Raw genomic sequence first — 18,818 nt, forward strand, 5'->3', positions numbered from 1 at the left:
CAGATAGAGAAGTAGCTACTCTCTGGAGCACAGTTTGTTCCAGCAAGCTTACCTGAAATGTGGAAAAGCAACAAATCAGATCAGCAAGCAATTTTGACTCCTACCTGTGCAAGTTTTCTCAGTTTTCTTCTACGTATGCTTTGCAGAAAGCATTGGAGTGTTCCCAGGTTGCATCAACGACAGTATATTGAAGGGGAAGTTATTTGTACTTCCTCATCTGGACAAGTTTAGTCCTGCTTTACTTAAAGTATTTACTGTCTTCAGGAGACCAATCAGACTCCACTATGTCTAGTTTAGATACTTAAGCCTAATATATTTAGTAAGGAAATTAAGCATGGTTACTCCTTCTTTTGAAATCTGTCAGCAACAAGCTCTATTGATTTTATTCACATTTATGGGAGCCTGTAATTGTGGTATTACACTGTTGACAACCGTACATCATCCAGTGATGTATTTGAGGTTTCCCACATAGAGTCCCAAGCCCTAAAACTTTCAATCCTCCTCTGAGATTTTTCTCATTTTCAAAACCAAGAATAAAATTGAATGACTCCCCCCCACATGCTGCAGACACACATTCAGGTAAATGCATTTTAAATGTGCAGTTTTCAAAAATCCTCATATTTTTGTCAATTTGAGCAAAGCCAGAGCTGAAGGAGACAGGGTGGGGGGGGGAATTTCTGAAAATCCAGTCCAACTCAGAAAACCCTTTAATTACTAAGAACAGCCATTTAACTATCAATCTTTGGCATTTTTGTTGTTGCTAGCGCCCATCTCTCCTCTTCTGTACCAACCTCTCTTACTATAGCACATGTTAATTAACAGACTGGATGGCAAAAGTTTCATTCAAGCCTTTTAACCCAAGTTCGAGGATCAGAGCAAACCAGCTGCAGAGAGGAAAGAGATCCTCAGATGCAGGTAATCCCAGCACTTCCCATTTTGCCGCCAACAGACCCAGCCCCTGTCCCCTCTCCTCCCTGTGCACTCCAGATGTCACGGGAGAGCAGCCTAGGCTACCCAGGAAATACCCGCCTAAGAGCTACACCTTGCTGTGCTCCCAGGTCCTCCCTTTCAGCCAAGCTCTCCACTTAAGCCTTCAAAATGAGGAGTCGGGCAAGCTCAGCGCGGTCAGACTTTTGCATTGGGGGAGGCAGACAGGGAGATTTTAAGAGGGGGGCCCTGCACTCCCTCGTCGCTGCGGCAAGTTGCCGGTATCGGGAAAGGGTTCTTTCAGCTCGTCCCGTTTATGAAACACAGGCTCCCACTTTAGCTTAGCTCTTCAGTTTGTGACTCGAATCTTTCGGTTCCCGTTCTGCAAGGAGAAAGCAACACAAGCTGTTATTCTCACAGTTTTTATTTGTAAAGGACATAGCATGAAAAGCTGTATTTCAATGTACTTCAAAACCTGAAAAAAAACATGTCAGTTTGTGATATGTATGTTAAAGTGCTTGATATAACAATACTTTTACTAATGTCATCTTCTTGAAAATAATCCAGTTCTTATTCAGTTAGTAATAATGCAAAGACAAAATATATTTAATGGAGACATTTAGAGTCATTGTGAGCTATACAGGGCACATCTGTACATTTCAAGTGTAACATACAGTATTTCCTCTTAAGATGCACACCTTCATTTGATTGAAAGAAGGAATTTCCTCAAACATGCCTTTACACAATTATTTTAAAAAGATAGTTTTGAGCAATGATATCTAATTACACATGCCAGCCCAAAACAAACATGAGTAGAGTTTTCACTAAACAGTACAATTTCATTAGTTTCAGAGAATTATAAATACATGTTTTGTACACAGTGAGGCATTTGATTCTCTGATTCTTTCAAGTTATATTGAATGCTAGCATGACAGGACTATGCAAACTCAAACATTTGCAAACAGATACTGGGTAGGAAACTTTGTAAAAGCAGAGAGCTTTGGTCTTTTCCAAGATTTCCTTTCTCAACCAATGAAGGTGCTTTAACACTGAAGTAAAAACTGTGTCAGCTTAGAAGAATCCTGATGGGTTTCTCACCATTCTAGCAGATAGAATGATTTCTGTAAACCTCACAGAAAAAAAACCTCACAGTTTCCAATAAACAAAAGTAGTCTACCAAAAAAAAAAAATACATGAAAGAATAGAAATTCACTACAAAGAACCATACTCCCAAGGTTGTCAAATAACTAGTCTTCTACGAATCAGAGGTACTCGGCTGTGCCCCTTTCAACACACCTTAGGGTGCTTTATTGCCTACACAGAAATATTACACACATCATTTTTATTGAATCATTAATATGATGTGAAATCTGACAAAAACAAACAAGTCGACACTTGCTAAAAAAGGTGATGTGAAGTTGTGTTAAAGTTAAGTGCTAAAGGTTCCTTAATCTAGTTTGAAACGGAGGAAGTCTCTATTTTGAATTTTCAAATTTCACAGGTTTTGATTTACTCTAACTTTTTTGACTTACTCTTTTAAAAGACTTTAAGACATTATTGCCTTCTGTGTGTATGATTTATTCATCTGTGCTTGACCTTTAGAGATGCCCATGTTTTTACTTTATCCTGCTTGCACTTAAACTGTGTCATGTTGGGTGAATGTTATGAATGCTTAAGTCATAAATTTATTTTGAGAAGAAGGAAAATGCATTCAGCTAGCAGATGCAGATGCTGCTGCAAAGAAATCCAGTGACTGAAGAGGTTATTATCTCAGTAAAATGAAAGTCACTTAGACTGGGCTGGGCGTGAGGAAATCGTGTATAGCAGTTATTAGACATAGAATGCCTGAATTGTAAGTAATAGAAAGCAAAACATCCTAAGCAGTCATTACCAAATAATGCTGCCATATGTTTTCTGGTACTAAATGTATAATTTATCGATAAAGTAAAGCACTAGGAACACATTTCAATTGCTGATGAAGGTTTGTCATGCATCTTCTGCTGACTTTAAGCAGACTTGTCTGGCCACTCAAAAAACCTAATACCTCAAGCTCCACTTCTGGACACGTGAGGGAGAGGTCACACAGCCATGAGCTCTGGCTACAAACTCATTACACTATTCACAGCCTTTACATTAGTTACTCACAACGCACACCCGCAGCAGTGCTCCTGCAGTTCTGGCCAGGAACATGATCCAAAACCTTGACACCAAAATGAGTGCTCTTATAAGAACTGTACAGCAGAAGGACCACAGGAAAGTGAAGAAGCTGGAAGACAGGCAAATGAGAAAGCTAACCCTAATTTTAATCCTCTTTCCTTTGCCTTAGTTCTCATCCCTCTCTCCGTTATGTGCATAGCATACAGAGACATACTATTGCCCAGCACTCCAAAATCTTTTCTATTGCCATTGGAGAACAAAGTGCAAGGCAATAAACTTACAGTACCAGATAAGGGCCTTTGCAAGCCACAGCTGACAGTTAGAGCAGTGAGATGTCCACATCCACTGAAGAATTGGCCAAGATCAAAGGGAATAAACAAGTGAAAGCAAAACCACACCTATCTAACCTCTGAAAAGCAAAAACAAATGAAGCTAACTATGCCCTCAGACCCCTTCAACTCCCATATACAAGAAAGGAAAATATACCCTGTATTTGCTGCATGGTATCCACAAGTTGATTTTAATGGAATCTGCTGTTCATTTTTAGTGTACAGGATTTCACCACTTCCCAGTTTCTCTTCAGGACCTAGATCTATATAAATGCACTGTATTACTAACAAATTAACTGGAAAGACTGTGGGAGAGGAGGCTCAAACTACCAAACTGGGATGTTTTTTCTCCATCCTTTTACTGCATTCTTGTTTTGTAGCTGGATGATAAAAAAGAAAAAAAAGAAAAAGTAGTAATCAAAGATCCTATACTTCCTAGGAACACATATTCTGTGGGATAGAGGAAGACTAGTAACCTGTCAGTGTTTCAAAACCAGCTGAGATAGTTCAATAGCACAGCAACATCGGTGTTTGTGGCTCTACAGCACAGATTCTTCTCAAGTACAGCAAGAATTTGGTACATCTCACGAACCAAATTCCTCAACATGGGGGGGAAAAAAAAAAAAAAAGTCATCCACAACACAAACTGGTGGGGGGGGGGGGCATGTGAGGAGGGGTCACCAGAACATGTAGGCAGGCGATGGACAAATCAAGGAGCCCACTGTCATTCCCTCACTTCCGGCTGCGGCCACGCAGCTTAAACAGGAGCCTCCTGGGCTCTGAGGCTCAGCAGTTCCCGTCTCCAGTGTTTAAGCCTTTCAACACTTGTCTCCCTTCTGGAGATCAATAGAAGTGACACAAAAGACCTTACAGAAAAAAATGATGACTCACAACTTCCGTGCGTGGAAAAGGTTGGGTCTTCAAACAAACAAACAAAAAAAACCAAAGGGAGATCATGTACAGTAGGGCAAACAGCATATGCTCACAACATTTCCAAGAGTGAGACAATCACAACAGCTACATACAGATATTTGCTGTACTCATTTGCTATACCTGAAAAAAGCCCTGCTGAGTTTGCGCTGTATTTACACATTGATTGGCTTCTTCCTTGCAAGCAAGTAGCAGCATCACTTTCTGCCTTGGTCCTTCCCTCCCCCCAGTCCTTCCCCCGGGCTTAAGCTACTCATATCCAGAACAAGAACATTCAGTCTAAGAAAATTTTCTTAGAGCAATATAATTTCTTAAAGAAGATAGCATATTTACACACATCTAACACATGAAAATACTCTATTTTATACTAAATTTCTGTTTCAAATAAACTACAATACTGCATTTTAGCTTTTCACAGCTTCAGAGGGCAGTCCTGATCTGGCATCAACAGGGCTTCCTGCTCACGCTCCAGCAGGCAGCTTTGCCTTACAGTGGTGCACTACCGTCGCGTTCAAGTCCTGGCAGGTCTCTGGTTGCAGCTCGCTTGCTCAGGAAAGGAATAAGGAAGTTCTCAGCAGAGCCGTGCTAAACATCCACTCCTTTAATGAGCGATCCTTCTAGGATGATGTTGAAATCTTGCAACGTCTGTAGGACCCGGATAAGGGAGTTGACAGTCATGCGGTCCCGCAGGAGGGCGTTCTCCTCGTACATCCGCGTGATGGGCGGGCACTCCGCCAGCAATGGGATCCACTGGGGCAGCAAGTGGTCCCTGCAAAGGCACGAAAGGAATTATTTTAGAACAAAGGACAAAAAAAGTACAAAGTACAAAAGTACAAAAAAAAGCTTCCTGTGTAATCCTGACTCTTAATTTTGTTAGCAAAATACGATGGAAATAACTGACCATACTGCAGGAATGAAGATGGAAAGATATCAGCAAAAAATGGACAAATAACTTGAAGAATTCAGTAACAGGGAAAGTAAAACCCAGGAAAAAAAACAAGCAGAAGACTGTTTTCCAACTGGGTTTCAGCAGACAAGCTAAAACCAGTACTTATTTCTAGATACACCACCTTCTCCCCAAATATACCCAACCCCCCCCCCCCCCCGCCCAAGACAGAAAGCATTCAGAAAGAAAGATTCACCTAGCATAGTTTTGTCAAAATGGTAACAGACATCCCATTTTCATACGCAAAATGATTCAGTGAGGATCTAGAAATGCACCAGCTCTTGTAAAGGAACTCTGAATTCCCAGAGCCTGCACTTCAAAGGTACAATTTCAAGACAGATTTCATACCTCTGACTGTCAAGCTAAAAGTTATAAAAAGTCAAAAACATTCTTAGAGGTTTAGACACTAGGTATGTATTATTACTGCTTCTTTGCTACAATTTTCTGTCTACTGTTAAAACTATCTAAAATAGGAGCTGGATAACTGACAGGTATAAAATATCTTAAAAGAGAAAAATAAAGTTATATAATAAAGGTGTAAAGTATTCTTCTAATTTAATGCAAGAGGATGCATATAATGAAAAATAATTAGTTACCTAGTACCCAGGCAAACCAGAATTTGGAATTTGCCATCCTTCCCAATGTTCCTTGGAGCTGTATTGATGGCAGTCACATAATGACAGAAGGATTTGCACGAAGATCTCTGAAGCAAAAGGCCCTCCTCATTGTCTCCAATCTGGTCACTGGTTTCAAAATAAGCAACAGCTTTTTCTGTGGTAGGAAAGAAAATCAGAATCCAGTGAGTAAAAAGTGCCTTTTAGAAGTAGCTTATTGCAACTTAGAATTGCACAAGGGAGCCCTTAAAAAAATAGCCTGCCAAAGCTATTGCACAGTTTTTACAGTTTCCTCATTCTAAAAATAATAAGTAGCTGGAAAACTCCACCTCTGCTACACAGCAGTGGCCAGCAGACTGACTGATGTGTAACAGAGCTGTGTAACATCAGTGAGCCACACAAGAGCATCTGTCAATGGTTTAATTGTAAGTGATACCATCAGCTGTGATTTTTCATTTTTTCTGAATGAGAACTTACCCTCAGGCTAAGAATCTCAACTTGTGAGCATGTTTCAAGAGAATAAGTAAGTTTTACATTACCACAACATAGGCCTACAGATAAGTATCACCGGAAGACCGACCATTGATTTGGATAGTTCTCCCAAATAGCTAGAAATCTAAGCCTTCCACTCCCTGCCCTTTCCCAACTGTCCCCCTCACATCAGTAGCTACCCTGCCGCACCCTCCAGTCTGCCTTCTTTCTTGACAGAAAAGCAGCTGTTTGAGCACTCATGTTTCAGTGAATGACTAGAATTTGAAGTGCTCTTAAATTTCTGCACAGATACACATTCATCCTTTACAAAGAGTTTATAATTTCTCACCTTCCATCTTGTTTCTCATTCATTTTAAGTAACCTGGAGCGACTGCTAGGCAGGAGCAGATGGTAGCCTTGCTGATAAGGACCTGAGGTCTGTGCATGAGTAGTCATTTTGCCCTCATCTTTCTTCTCCTTCTTCCTCCAAACCATATAACCTCTTACCTATGAAATCCCAGATGAAGACATTCTTATGAAAAATGCGAGATGATTTGAATCCATGGTGGAAGACCTGCTCCAGTGCTGCAACCAGACCATTTTCGCCACACAGCAGGATGGTAAGGCTCCCTCTCTGCAGGAAAGCGAGAGGCTGTAAGCACAACTTGCCCTGTTCATATGCCAGAAGCTTCAGATCTAAAGGTTAACAGTCTCTACAGGTGCTTCAATTCCATTTCTGTTTATAAAAATATTTACATCCATTGTAGATACGAAGCAGGTAATGATAAATAGGAAGTACCTCTTTCTCTGGTTTGTGAAAATGTTTCACAATATTGTTCACAGCTTCTCCAATTCCCTCTTGGATCTGTCCTGCATTAGGCTCTGTAAAACGATGGAGAGCACAGTAGTAGAAGATACCAACTTTAAAACATTAATTGAATTGTCATGATGACATAGCTTGTACTGCAGGAAACAGTCTGTGTCTTTGACAGGGAAGAGTTCATGGAATCATTTGTCACGAGTAAACCTAAGCCTTAATTATAAGCAAGTGATGAGCAATCTTGGAATAGTCAAATAAATTGCCCCACTTAAAAATGCACAACCCAAGGATCTGCCTTGATCAATGTTTTATTTCAGTTATTTGTATCCTGCCCATCACATAGTGCACAGCAATCCTCTTGCTAAGAGACACAGGCTGGAAGGTTATAGCCAAATCATTCGACTCACTTCTATATGACACAGGCCAGAAAGCCTTGCACCCATGAATTCCTGGCTTGAACCTACAAGGTTTTATTGAGCCACAAGAAGAATGTATTTTAGGGACATGTCTAGTCATCATAGCAGTGTGAGGGAGTATAGGCTGATGATATTTCCATGCTTGGAATGAATCCAAGTGCAAGTTATCTTCAATGTTAAAACGTATGCCCTATTTCTGTTCTGACTTTGTTTAGCTTTATGTTGCTACTGAATCATGCTACGCCTCCACCTGCTAATTTATTTAACCATTGCTCTTCCTATGCAGATGCCTGAAGAATGTTTTCAAGTCCCTCATTTGCTTTCTGATAAAACAGACTGAGCTTTTAATTCCTCTCATTTTGAGCAGACTTCTTCCAGACCTCAAATCATTTTCATAGCTCTTCTATAAGTTCTTTCTAGTTTTTCAGACATACATAGGTTACCATGAGATTGTCCTACAATTGTTATTTTGGAAGTATGGTGTAATTCAGTATCATTTGAATATGTGATGACCTCCACAGTCTTTGGCAGGTCTAAAATACATCCTCATGTGGTTCAAAAGACAACTGAATTATAGGGCTTTGCTTTTCTCAGACCTAAAGAAATGCTCTGCAAGTAGCTATGGTACCCTACGCCTTGAGCTAATATGGACTTGCATATGTAGAGAGATGCAGTGATTCCATGACAATTTTTAAATGTTGCATTACTCTTGTAGACTAATCTTTCCTTGCTTAATATTTTAGCAGTCATGATTTCTAATTTTACCAGAGCTAGATAGATTTACGAACAGGATCCATACTGGGCTCATCTGTATGCTTGAGCTGACAATGCCCCATGCAGCCCTTACAGCCCCATGCTCTTTTGTAGCCAGGTGGAGTTACTCGTGAAAAATAACTTTAGGGACATGAAGCTGATCCCTCCCAGGCTCCCTTTGGAGAAGGGCTCCTCCAAAAGGCAGCTCAGAGCATCCACATCAGGCTGTGGCTCTGAAGTGTCCTCCAGAGAGGCTGTCTCCCCACTGACTGCAAAGAGAGCCCATGAAGCTGAGTAGTATTAGCTACGGCCAGTCCTGCTTTGTCCTCCCCCTCCATCTCATATCCCCGTGCTCCAGCAGAAAGAGGTTATTCTCTCTCGGCTGCCACATGGGGAAATTCAGGGGGGGTAAGATGCACGATTGTGGAGCAAGCTGTGGACATGGAGATGGGGCAGAAGCAAGCTCATCCATCAGGTGGCGACTGCCTGCTCCACCAAGCCTTGCTCTGGTGGAGAGTTCTGTTAATGGGGCTATTTCTCAGCAGTCACTCACTGCCCCAGCCTGGGAGAAAAGGGAAGGACTTACTCGTATTCTTCCCAGCGAGGGAAGTGATGCTCAGCCTGCGAGCTGTGGTAGGAGACTTCTGCTGGGGTGGGGTACGGCACTGCTTTCCCAGCTCCTCATCAGAGGTTGAGGACACCAGCTCCCCAATAAGTATTCGCTCCAAACTGCCGTCATCGACTCCCTTCCCCAGCCATCGTCCGCATGGAAACCTGCCAGACCAGTCCGCACAAGCGCTTCGGTCAGACACATGTTCTAGCTTTATTTCAAAGCTAGAGGGACAGTTATCACCCATAAACACTGCTAACGGGCAGGAAATACTCTGTAGCCAAAAAACTTTTCACAAACCAGAATTGAGCAGGCAGTATTCACCTCAACACTATTAAAAAGGCAAAACCAGAAAACACTACATTCGCCCTCATCCTTAGGGAAAGAGAATTATGCAAAGCTTGTATGAAAGCACTGGGCACAGAAAATGTTATACATGTATTTAATGGGCCACATCTGGATTTCTGCTAGCATTATTCTTCATTTGCAACCCTGACTGAGCCTTTATAGAATTATGATTAAAAATAAAAGGCCAGAGTCCCCAGCCAGCTGAAGCTGTAATGTATCCTCGTATCTAATATCCAAACTGCACATGTGGTTGCTCTACTTCTTGACCCCATCCAGTGTCAATCAACTCCTGATCAACTCAGGTGCACATGCACATACCACCAGTGCTCGTACCCATTTCCTCCTGCTTTTTGTCATACACTGTGGCCAATTCCAAACTCTGGAGACCATCTCTCTGAATGGTAATTTTCTAAGTCCACATTTAGGAAAAGAATTAAGTCTGCTTAGCCAGATGTTTTGTAAAACCAGTGAAGAATTAGGAGATCATTTCTACACAAGTATATAGTCATAATAGAAGATTAAGAAGTCATCAAAACCTCGTTTTCTTGAAATCCAAATTTCTGTACATTTGTTAGAGTATTCAGGCATGCAAGTGCTTTCATTTATTGGCTCCTTTTTTAAAAAAACAAAAATTTTCCCCAAAACTATCATTCCAGCTCTTGGGGTTTAAAAGAGTTCATTTATGCACAATTGTACCACACTATTTTAAATCAAGAGATTTATTACTGGATAGAAACATGAATTACTTCAAAAGTATCCATAGAGTCTGTCCTAACTCAGAGCGATATGAGGAAAATCTGACATTCAAGTCTCATCTAATATTTACCAGATTATTTGGCTTCAACTAGGGCTTCTGAAATGAGAGAACTGGGGGTGCAGTAAACCAACCCAACCCTTTCTGGTACTCAAATCAGCCCACCCTTTTCCACTGTAGCTCTGCCCAGCTGAGGAGAAGACAAATGCTTTCTTGGTAAACCTGAGCTACTGCTGGGAATTTCAAAGAAAAATAGAACATGGATGAAACTTGTTACTTACTTGTACGTGTGTCCCGTTATTTCATTTCTGACCATGACACAATCAACCAGCCACTTGGCTAATAGCCCTGAGTTGTCATGACCAATCTGAACAGTCGTCATTTTTCCTAAATTCTGGCACTGAAATGAATAACAGTTTTTACTCCATTTAAGTAACAACAGGCAACTCCCCTCTCCTCCCTCCCCACATGCACACAGACGGTCTCAAATTTATGTTTTTATTCAGGTTCCTTTGATTTATATAGCAGGCATTTTCAACCAAATACTCAGAACTTAAAAAAAAAAAAAAAAAAAAAAAGGAAAAAAGGAGAAAACAGAATAATTGCTGTTTTGGGGTAAGACAGGAGAAAAGAAGTACCTTGAAATAAACCTGTTAAAACCTTGTGAAGAAAATATCTTCTTTGTTGTGAGAACTCACCCTGAATAATTCTGTGTTAATTACAAGTTTCTGAGCTAAGGTGATAAAAAGGTGTGCTTTTGTAGAAGAAAAATCTTCAGTACAAACAGCTTCTCAAAATAGCATCTGTGATACGGACCTTTGCTAGGATGGAATCACTCCACACTATGAAGTAGTACCTAGATCCTTTATTATTGTCAAAGATCAATTTGCCTATTGTTGGGCAAGACAAAAATCACTAATATGAGAAGCTTAAGATCACCAAGAGACAGGCACAAGGAAAACAAGGGACTGAATTCCAGCGCAATATGTAATTGTAGGTGGGGCTGGCAGTAACATCTATTAACATCACCTAAACACTTCCCTTATAAGACCTTGGTTTTCATTGCTTCTAACACTGGTAAACAAGCAGTTCAGGCTGACTTTTTCCATAGTGGGTGGCTACCCAAGTCGATATTTTGGGAAAACTTCAGCCAAAAGAGTATTCCAGAATAGCATTACCATAGTCCTTAAAAATGTCTGTTATATTGCCTGTTAGAAGTCTTGAGATCTTTTCTACAAAATACTGATATCTAAACAGGAGGTAGCTTTTGAACAGGAAAATACCTTCTCTGTCCCTGTCAAAATCCACCTGTGTTTGGATCCTGTCCAAATCCATCCCTATCAAAATCCACTTATATTTTGTTGTTGCTTTGGATCAGTTTGCATATGCTTAGTAGATGCAATTTCAGCGGCAAATATTCCTAAGTAATCCCTCCTTACCAGGGCTGGAATGGAGCTGACTTGTAACCCAGGGGTGGGAGTGCAGTGGGAAGTCCAAGGCAAAGAGGAAAAAACTTCACCAAGCAAGCAAGAAAGAGCCTGCTAGGGATGGGAGCTCTATGGTCTGCAGAGGGTTGCACCTGAAGCTGGAAAGCTGCAGGGTACGGGGCTTGACTGGCCGGTTGGGAGGATGAGAGCAATCTCCAGCAAGGAGCTGGAGGAGAGGAAATTTGGGGTTGGCCAAATGTTGGAAAAGGGGCCAGGGTAGAGGTCAGTTGGGAGAAAGACTGAAGGGAAGAGAAACTAGGAAGGAAATTAGAAGTCAGAAATATGCCCAGAAAATGAAAATTAGAATAGCTGGCAAGGAGACCTGGAAGGGAATGAGAAGTGGAAATAGCCTAGTGAGGTGAGACGAGTAGGTTTGGGCTGGGACAGGGAGAGCAGTGGAGCCCGCAGGAGACCTTGCTACGTGCTCATATGAATTTTCGCCTGCCACAGGAGGGGCAGGCAGCCCTATTTTCCTGCTTTATTTTAAGTGTTCTGGAACCTGGAAAACCTGGACAGAATGTGAAATGTTGTGTTCTTAACATAATAAATCCTCACCAAATAAATATTTATTTGGAAGCATGTTCTGTATTGGAAGTAAAACGGAATGAGAGTGCACTCACCTCAAATGTCATTTCTAGGTGGTTTTTAGGAATCTGCATTATGCCTGTATCTCCTAGTTCTCCCGAAACACAAATCCATGGGTTTGATGTGGTTATTGCATTGCTTAATTTTTTGATGGGGATTATCACTGACCTATATGGGATCACTAAGAGCAGAAGAGGAGAAAAAAAAAATTAGTCTTGATCATTCTTTTTCAGTAAATACAGTTTATAGAATAAACCATGCTTCTCCCTTGGAGACGAGTTCCATGTCTCAGTAGCGTTATAAGTAAAAATCCTGCTCAGTACTGCCCGTAAAGGGTGAGACAAACCAAGAAAGCACCCTGCTGCGGAGGCAGGCACTCTCCTCGCGCAGAGGGTCACAGCGGCATTCCCAGTCTAGACAGCCGGCCAGCTACGAAACAGAAAAAGCTGGTCCGCAGTGCCGCTTTTGGGTCGTTTCCACATGCACTAATTTCTGCAAGCAATCTGTAGGAGCCGCCTTCATGCAGCTGCTTGTTAAATCTCTGTCGTTAGGAGACGGCGGCTCTCGTAGCTCTGCAGGGGCTGCAGCGAGAGCCCCCAAGAGCCCGTCCCCAGGCCACCGGGGGCTTCCGGGGCAGGAGGTCCCAAGCAAGGCTGCAGCTTGGCGCTGGCACTGGGGTAGGAGGGTGCAGCGTGCCGGGCTCAGGTGCCGCAAGGTGGTGCTGCGGACTTGCGACAGGCGCAAGCATTCACCTTGCAGCGAAAGCCGTTCAAAGCAAGGGCGACCTTCTTGTTTATTGGAGAAAAAAAAAAACAAAAAAAAATTTTTAAGGGAATAAATCTCATCTGTGTCAAGCCACCCCTGCATGGTGAGAGTAGGGCACACAGAAGGTTATATGGGGAACTGAGAAAATCAGAAATATTGGCAAGGCTGGTAACGGCATAGTCAGACCAAAGCCTCAAATCTGAGAAGTCTCTGTGAACATCTCCCACCCCCTTTTTGTTTTGCAGGTTTTTTTTTTTTTAACCTGCACCATTTATATCTGCTTGAGACAAGAACAGCCTCCCACCCCAGTTTGGATTTGACTGCGAGAAATTGTATGCTAGCACTACAAAACTGTTTTTCCTTATGTTTAAAAAGCTGCTTTTGGATAAAATAAGCCAGCCTTTTTTTTTTTTTTTTTTTTTAAATGTGCTGTATGATGACATTGCACTCAGGAAAAAATCCCGAAATTCCAAGCACTTGTCCTACAGGGGAAAGCTGCCAAGCAGGATGCCCCAGAGAAACAAGGTAATCAAGGATAAATAAATCTCCTTGCACTGTGCTAGTTCTGAGGGGATTTTTTTTTTTTTTAAGAGGAGAAAAGTGGAATGAGTGACTATTCTGACAACCAAGTATAACTTGCTTCATTTCACTGTAAGTGGATAAGAAAATGAAAACTAAAGTCAGTCCAAAAAATTAGGTCATCTCATGGGGTCCTGCCTTCTCAGCAGCATCCAGCGCTGGAGGGACAATAAGATTCGTGTTCAGGTTTTGATCCAATCTCTCCTCTCATTCTTATAAGACAGGAGGAGGGAGGGAAATCTTTTGGCCATTTAATGAGAGAGAAAAAAATGAAAAATATACAGGGCAGCACAAAGTGCCTTGTATTTCATCCTCCAAAACCTCCATCTCTTTCTTAGTTTGCAGAGATCAGGCTGCTAGGATGTACATTCAGTGAAGGCCAGAGAGAAGCATTAGGATATAGTGGGCCTTTCTTGGAAGAAAGATGAAAGAGGACCATCTCAGAAAGAAAAACTCCAAGTGCTACAGCACTCTGCTGACTACTCTCCTCCGCTCCTATCCACAACACTCCCACACAACCTTGAACTCCAGCTGGTTTCCCAGAGCAACACCCAGCCCCAACGATCCCAGCAGCTATAACCAAGGTCTCAAGATAAGGGCTCAGCTAGTCAGACAACAGCAATATCCTCTCACACACATCATGACAGCAACTAATTTTTATTCAAGGGGAGTAAAACTGATTCTCCAACTCACTGATTGTGGTGAAGACGCTTGTGAAGCAGAAGTAATCCACCGCGTTGAGCGACAGTAGATGATACAGAAACTGTTCCCGTTCTTCTTCGCAGCGCAGAAAAGCGTAACGCTTGTAAAGTTTCCTGATAGAAACAAATACATTGCTGTCTCACTGAAAAAGCACCACACATCTTAACAGGTCTTGGAATACCAGATGAGGAGTTGGTCTTCACCAGAAGCATGAAAAGTGAGATCCTCAGCTAATATAAGCTGCTGGAAACCCATCGCAGCTAATAAAAATACACCTATTTACGCTAATTCCATTTCTAATCATTTTTATTTAACAAATGCAACCCCTGACAGAGATGCTGATTATGCTTCCCCACATCCACAGGCTAGGACCACTATCACAGAACAACATTAATTGGACTTTGTTTTAAATGTCTGGGGAGGGAATGTACACACATGACTGCGCAAGTGCAGGGACACAGAAGTCAGTCCCTCAGCCCTGTTGGCTATTCCCAACTTCATTCATCTGCAGCAACACCAGCCTATGTGTAGCTGGAAATCTGATATGTAGGTAGGTCTAAACGCAATGGCCTTCCCAATCAAAATAAGTGCCATGCTAAATGTACAGAAGCCTCAGGGCACATCTGTGATGCAGACAGTCCCGTGATGGCTCTGAAGGACAGACACAGCCGAGTCAGGGCCGCGCTAGGTCAAGTGCCACGCTGAGCACTGAGCCCGGGTCAGACTGGCTGTCTGAGCATTACCCTCTACACTGTGCATGTGTTTCACAGACCATGCTGAGCTCCATGATGCCTTGGCTCAACTATGGAGTTAATCTCTTTAAAGCATCAGTTTTGTTTATGTTGCATCAAAGCACAGATATAAACTAGCACTACCCACAACAGCAGGTCTGAGCCAACACACAGCATCCCCATTTAAGCCCATTCAGGCTTTCCCCTTATCATCCCCACCATGGAATAAGCTTGCCTAATTCCCTGATCTTCCTTCCACTCCATCCTCCAACAGAGAAAGCTAAACAGAAGGCATCAAAAAAAAGAAAGTGACAAACCACGCTAGGTACCATCCCTCCACTCCTTCAGTTTTGAGACACCAGTGCACAGAGCCATCACATCACCTCATCTACTATTCCTAGCAGATTTGAGTATTTGTTAGCTTCTGGTGTAATCATTCACATAACTCATCACAAAGCCAGTTCTGCTACAAGCTGCATGCTTTAGCTTGGACATTTTCTTTTCAGAGGATTTGTTTCTTCTAAAGGGATTGCTGTGAGGGGATGAAGTCAGGGAACATCTCCACAAGCAGCTATGCTGGCAGACCACAGCAAGCCTTAAGTGCCTGTGTGCACGTGCTTGCAAAAGGAGGAAAAAGTAGGAAAGCTAAGAGACTGGGAGGATTGGCCTCTAACCCAGCTCATCTGCAGTAAGGATGAGGGCCTGCAATTCGCTTGAGCCAGTCTAATGCAGGGCTGCTGGGAGAAACGGGGCGTTTCTGCCCCTGCTGCTTCATTTGCACAAGATACAATGATTGAAGGGCTGTCAAGTGAATTGGATCAAACGCACTGACCTGACCAAAACCTAACCGCTTCTCCCTCCAACGTGCAATTAGTTTTCCAGGCAGATTAGCAGACTTCTGCCCCACTGGGTGGGCAGTACTTCCTTGATCAGCCATGCTCTGCTGTTCAATCCCATCCAGACAGAAACCACAGTACCTGAAATACCTGAAGACGTGAAAGTGAAGCTTTGAGAACAAGAGCTGACTTACTTGGCGAGCGCCTGGTTGGAAAGCAGCTGCTTCAGGTGCTGAGACAAAAGCTTCTTCTCCAGGGAAAGCCGTATCCAGGCTCGGGCTCGCCCCACATCTGTCTTTATCTCACTCATGTTCTGAACATGCCTGAAATGGGGGGAAATAAACCCATCACAAAAATCCTACATGCTCCAAGTGGCAGCATCCAGCACGATGCAGCAGCCAAGTTGGGAAACGTCTCCTGACAGGAGCTGCTGCAGGGCAGTCAGAGCCAAATCCCACTTCCCAGAAAGTGCAATAAACGTTCACACAATTACTGGTAAATCCAAAAACCTGGGTGAAAACAATTTCTGGAGAAGCTGATCCCTAGAAAGAAAATTGTACTGCTTAGGAAGAAGCCTTGAGTCCAACCTAACCGTGGACAGGTCCCTCCCAGCCCCTGTGCCCTGCCCGGCGGCACATGCCCCCAGCTGGCCTGGGGACACGGCACTGTGCAGCCCTTTCCAGGTGCTGCTGCCTGCAGCTGGGATGCGTGACGGTGCACGCCTGTGGGACTGCTCGGCTGCTTTGCCTCCCTGCGCTGGTGTGTCCAAGCAAGCAGCATAGATCTGCACATCGCTGCATTGCCTGGGGTGGACGTCCCCACAGATGCTACCTATACTGCTAAAAATGCAGCCACCTTATGAGGTCCTGTTACACTGCAGTAGCTCCCTCAAGATGCCAACACAAACAGGTACATCTGCAAGGGCAGAGGACGGGCATCTTAAAGAGCTTCTTCAAACCACAATGTAGTCTGAAGATAAGTCTAAATACAAGAGTGATTAGAAACTCATTGGCTCTAACAGACCCCTCAACAGCAGCAGCAATGGGAAATTCCAGGAAAAGAGGATTATTAGAAAAAACAAGTCACAGGCACATTCCAGAAACACTTAACATTACCTTGGCCCTAGCCAACCTACATCAGACAGGCCTGGGAGTCTAAACAAAGTCCTTCCAGCAGAAACAGTGCAGACTGCCTTAAAATATTAGTTCCTTTATCCAAGGAAAACACTTACAGCAAGATCTCCCCCCTTTTCAGGGAGGTAACAGACCCTCACATAAGGGATTAGCTAACACTGAGCAGCCCACAAGCTCCACATGCTTGGTTTGTAGGAAAGCAAAACTGTTTCATAGGGGCTTTCTTCTTTGGTTTTGCCCATCTTTTTGAAAACTTCCCATATTTCAGGTTGGAGAATGCCAGAAGCTCTAGTCCTCGAGCACAAGGAGCTTTAGAGGAGGAAGAGAACTGCCATGGCAGATTGACGCTGCTTCCAAAAACTCCCCACTTAGTTAAATAAATAGCAAGAAAAATGAGTAACAGTTTCCAGCAGGGGAAGGAAAGGGCTGCAATTTCTTAATTTTTACTCAGTTTGCATGTTAAGTGCACAGGCAATTCAGAACTAAACTTTTGTAGCAGGCTCAAAGTCTCATCAGCTGAGTCTGAACTGATCTTTGTTGCCATTTACTTCCAACTCCTACGTCATCCTTTAAGGCCCCCCGTGCACTGCAGAGTGTTAGGAAATCTGGCTATGTTTACTCCAAAGAAAATCCAACAAAGCCATGCTGTGACTGATGCTTTTTACATTGACTAGTATAGTCTCACTGTCTCGTGCTTTTTCCCATCTGTCTGTTACACCCAAGAGCGTGCTTTGTGTTATATTTAGGTTCTGCATTATTTGGGAAAAATACTCTCTCTTGTTTACAGAGCTTCTAACATAACAGGACTATGGCCTTAAAGGCAGATTTACAATGTACAACTTAGCACTGTCCAGAAATACACATTAGCTCTGAACAAGTGAGGTGGATACCAGAGGCAGCTCAGCAGCACCCAGCACTGTTCTCTGCCCAGGCTCATCTACCCTAATTCTCCAAATAGCGGTGTGCCTTTCCAATACCATCTGAGACGTTTGTATCACACTGCTCTGTGCTGTAGGTACCTATGTGCATCACCATCAGGAATAAACAATCAATAGCAGCAATAGTAGCCTGCCAGTGGCGAAACTCAGGTTAGTTCAAAATTCCCCTAAAAAAAAAAAAAAGCTTTTAAAAAGAAACTTTCTTCCTCTTTTGTAACATGACACGCAGATGGCTCTCTGATGGAACAGATGAGAAGCACTATTTCTCAGTGAACTGCAAAAAGGGCACGTTACACTCACGCATGCAAGTCCTTGCCCTTTATTAGCCAGTTCAGCAGTGATGCCCCTCTTTAGCAGTGATGCCTACTGGCTGAATCACTGTGTGGATACTTGCTGCTGGCATGGGAAAGCACTTTGGGAAGCAGCTCCCTTCCTGGCCCAGAGCACGACAGCAAGCATTAGACCTTCCAGCACAGACAGCTGGGCATGTGATCAGAGGTCCTTGAGAAATAGGATGTGCACTTTACTCAACTACATCATGCTGAGACACTCTCTTCAGACATTTAAAGGCTTTGAGATAGGAAGATCAAAGCACAGGATCTCCCCCCTCCCTGCAGTGCTTGGCTTAAATTACATCTAATATAAAAAGCAAGTAGACTGTGTTATTTTCCTGTGAGCAGATTCAGATACAGATGGACCCAAGCCTTATTCTGTGCATGCTCTGTACATCATCTTTACTTGTTTCTGGTTCAGACCATATTTACATAAATTGTGCATTTGGGAAAAATAAGGCTCTGCAACCATGCAGCTTGACAAAAATGTTAAAAAGATTCAGTACTCAGTCTTGGTGTCAGCAAAGGCAGCTTAACAGAACATTCAGGAACTCAAATTTATTTCATTCTCAGTTGCGAGAGTCAGAACAGCTCTATTTTTATCAGTGACCTAAGTGTAAGTACTGTATGCTCTCCACCGTACAGCAAACTCTTT

The 18,818-nt window shown here is 42.8% G+C and overlaps 1 protein-coding gene across 1 annotated transcript in view; it reads right to left on the minus strand.

Moving 5' to 3' along the window:
• Positions 1–4,629: 4,629 nt before the first annotated feature.
• DENND5B (DENN domain containing 5B) overlaps positions 4,630–18,818 on the minus strand; it is a 127,840-nt gene continuing 113,651 nt past the window's right edge. Inside the window, exons 14-22 of the mRNA XM_067307650.1 lie at positions 15,955–16,083; positions 14,185–14,306; positions 12,183–12,328; positions 10,357–10,475; positions 8,950–9,137; positions 7,174–7,256; positions 6,882–7,008; positions 5,886–6,060; positions 4,630–5,112 (exon numbers count right to left, since the gene is read on the minus strand). Of these exons, the coding sequence (XP_067163751.1) occupies positions 4,929–5,112; positions 5,886–6,060; positions 6,882–7,008; positions 7,174–7,256; positions 8,950–9,137; positions 10,357–10,475; positions 12,183–12,328; positions 14,185–14,306; positions 15,955–16,083 (1,273 nt within the window). The 3' untranslated portion in view covers positions 4,630–4,928. The remainder of the gene's footprint in view (positions 5,113–5,885; positions 6,061–6,881; positions 7,009–7,173; positions 7,257–8,949; positions 9,138–10,356; positions 10,476–12,182; positions 12,329–14,184; positions 14,307–15,954; positions 16,084–18,818) is intronic.

Source organism: Apteryx mantelli, chromosome 1 (genome assembly GCF_036417845.1).
Source record: "Apteryx mantelli isolate bAptMan1 chromosome 1, bAptMan1.hap1, whole genome shotgun sequence".
Classification (NCBI taxonomy): domain Eukaryota; kingdom Metazoa; phylum Chordata; class Aves; order Apterygiformes; family Apterygidae; genus Apteryx; species Apteryx mantelli.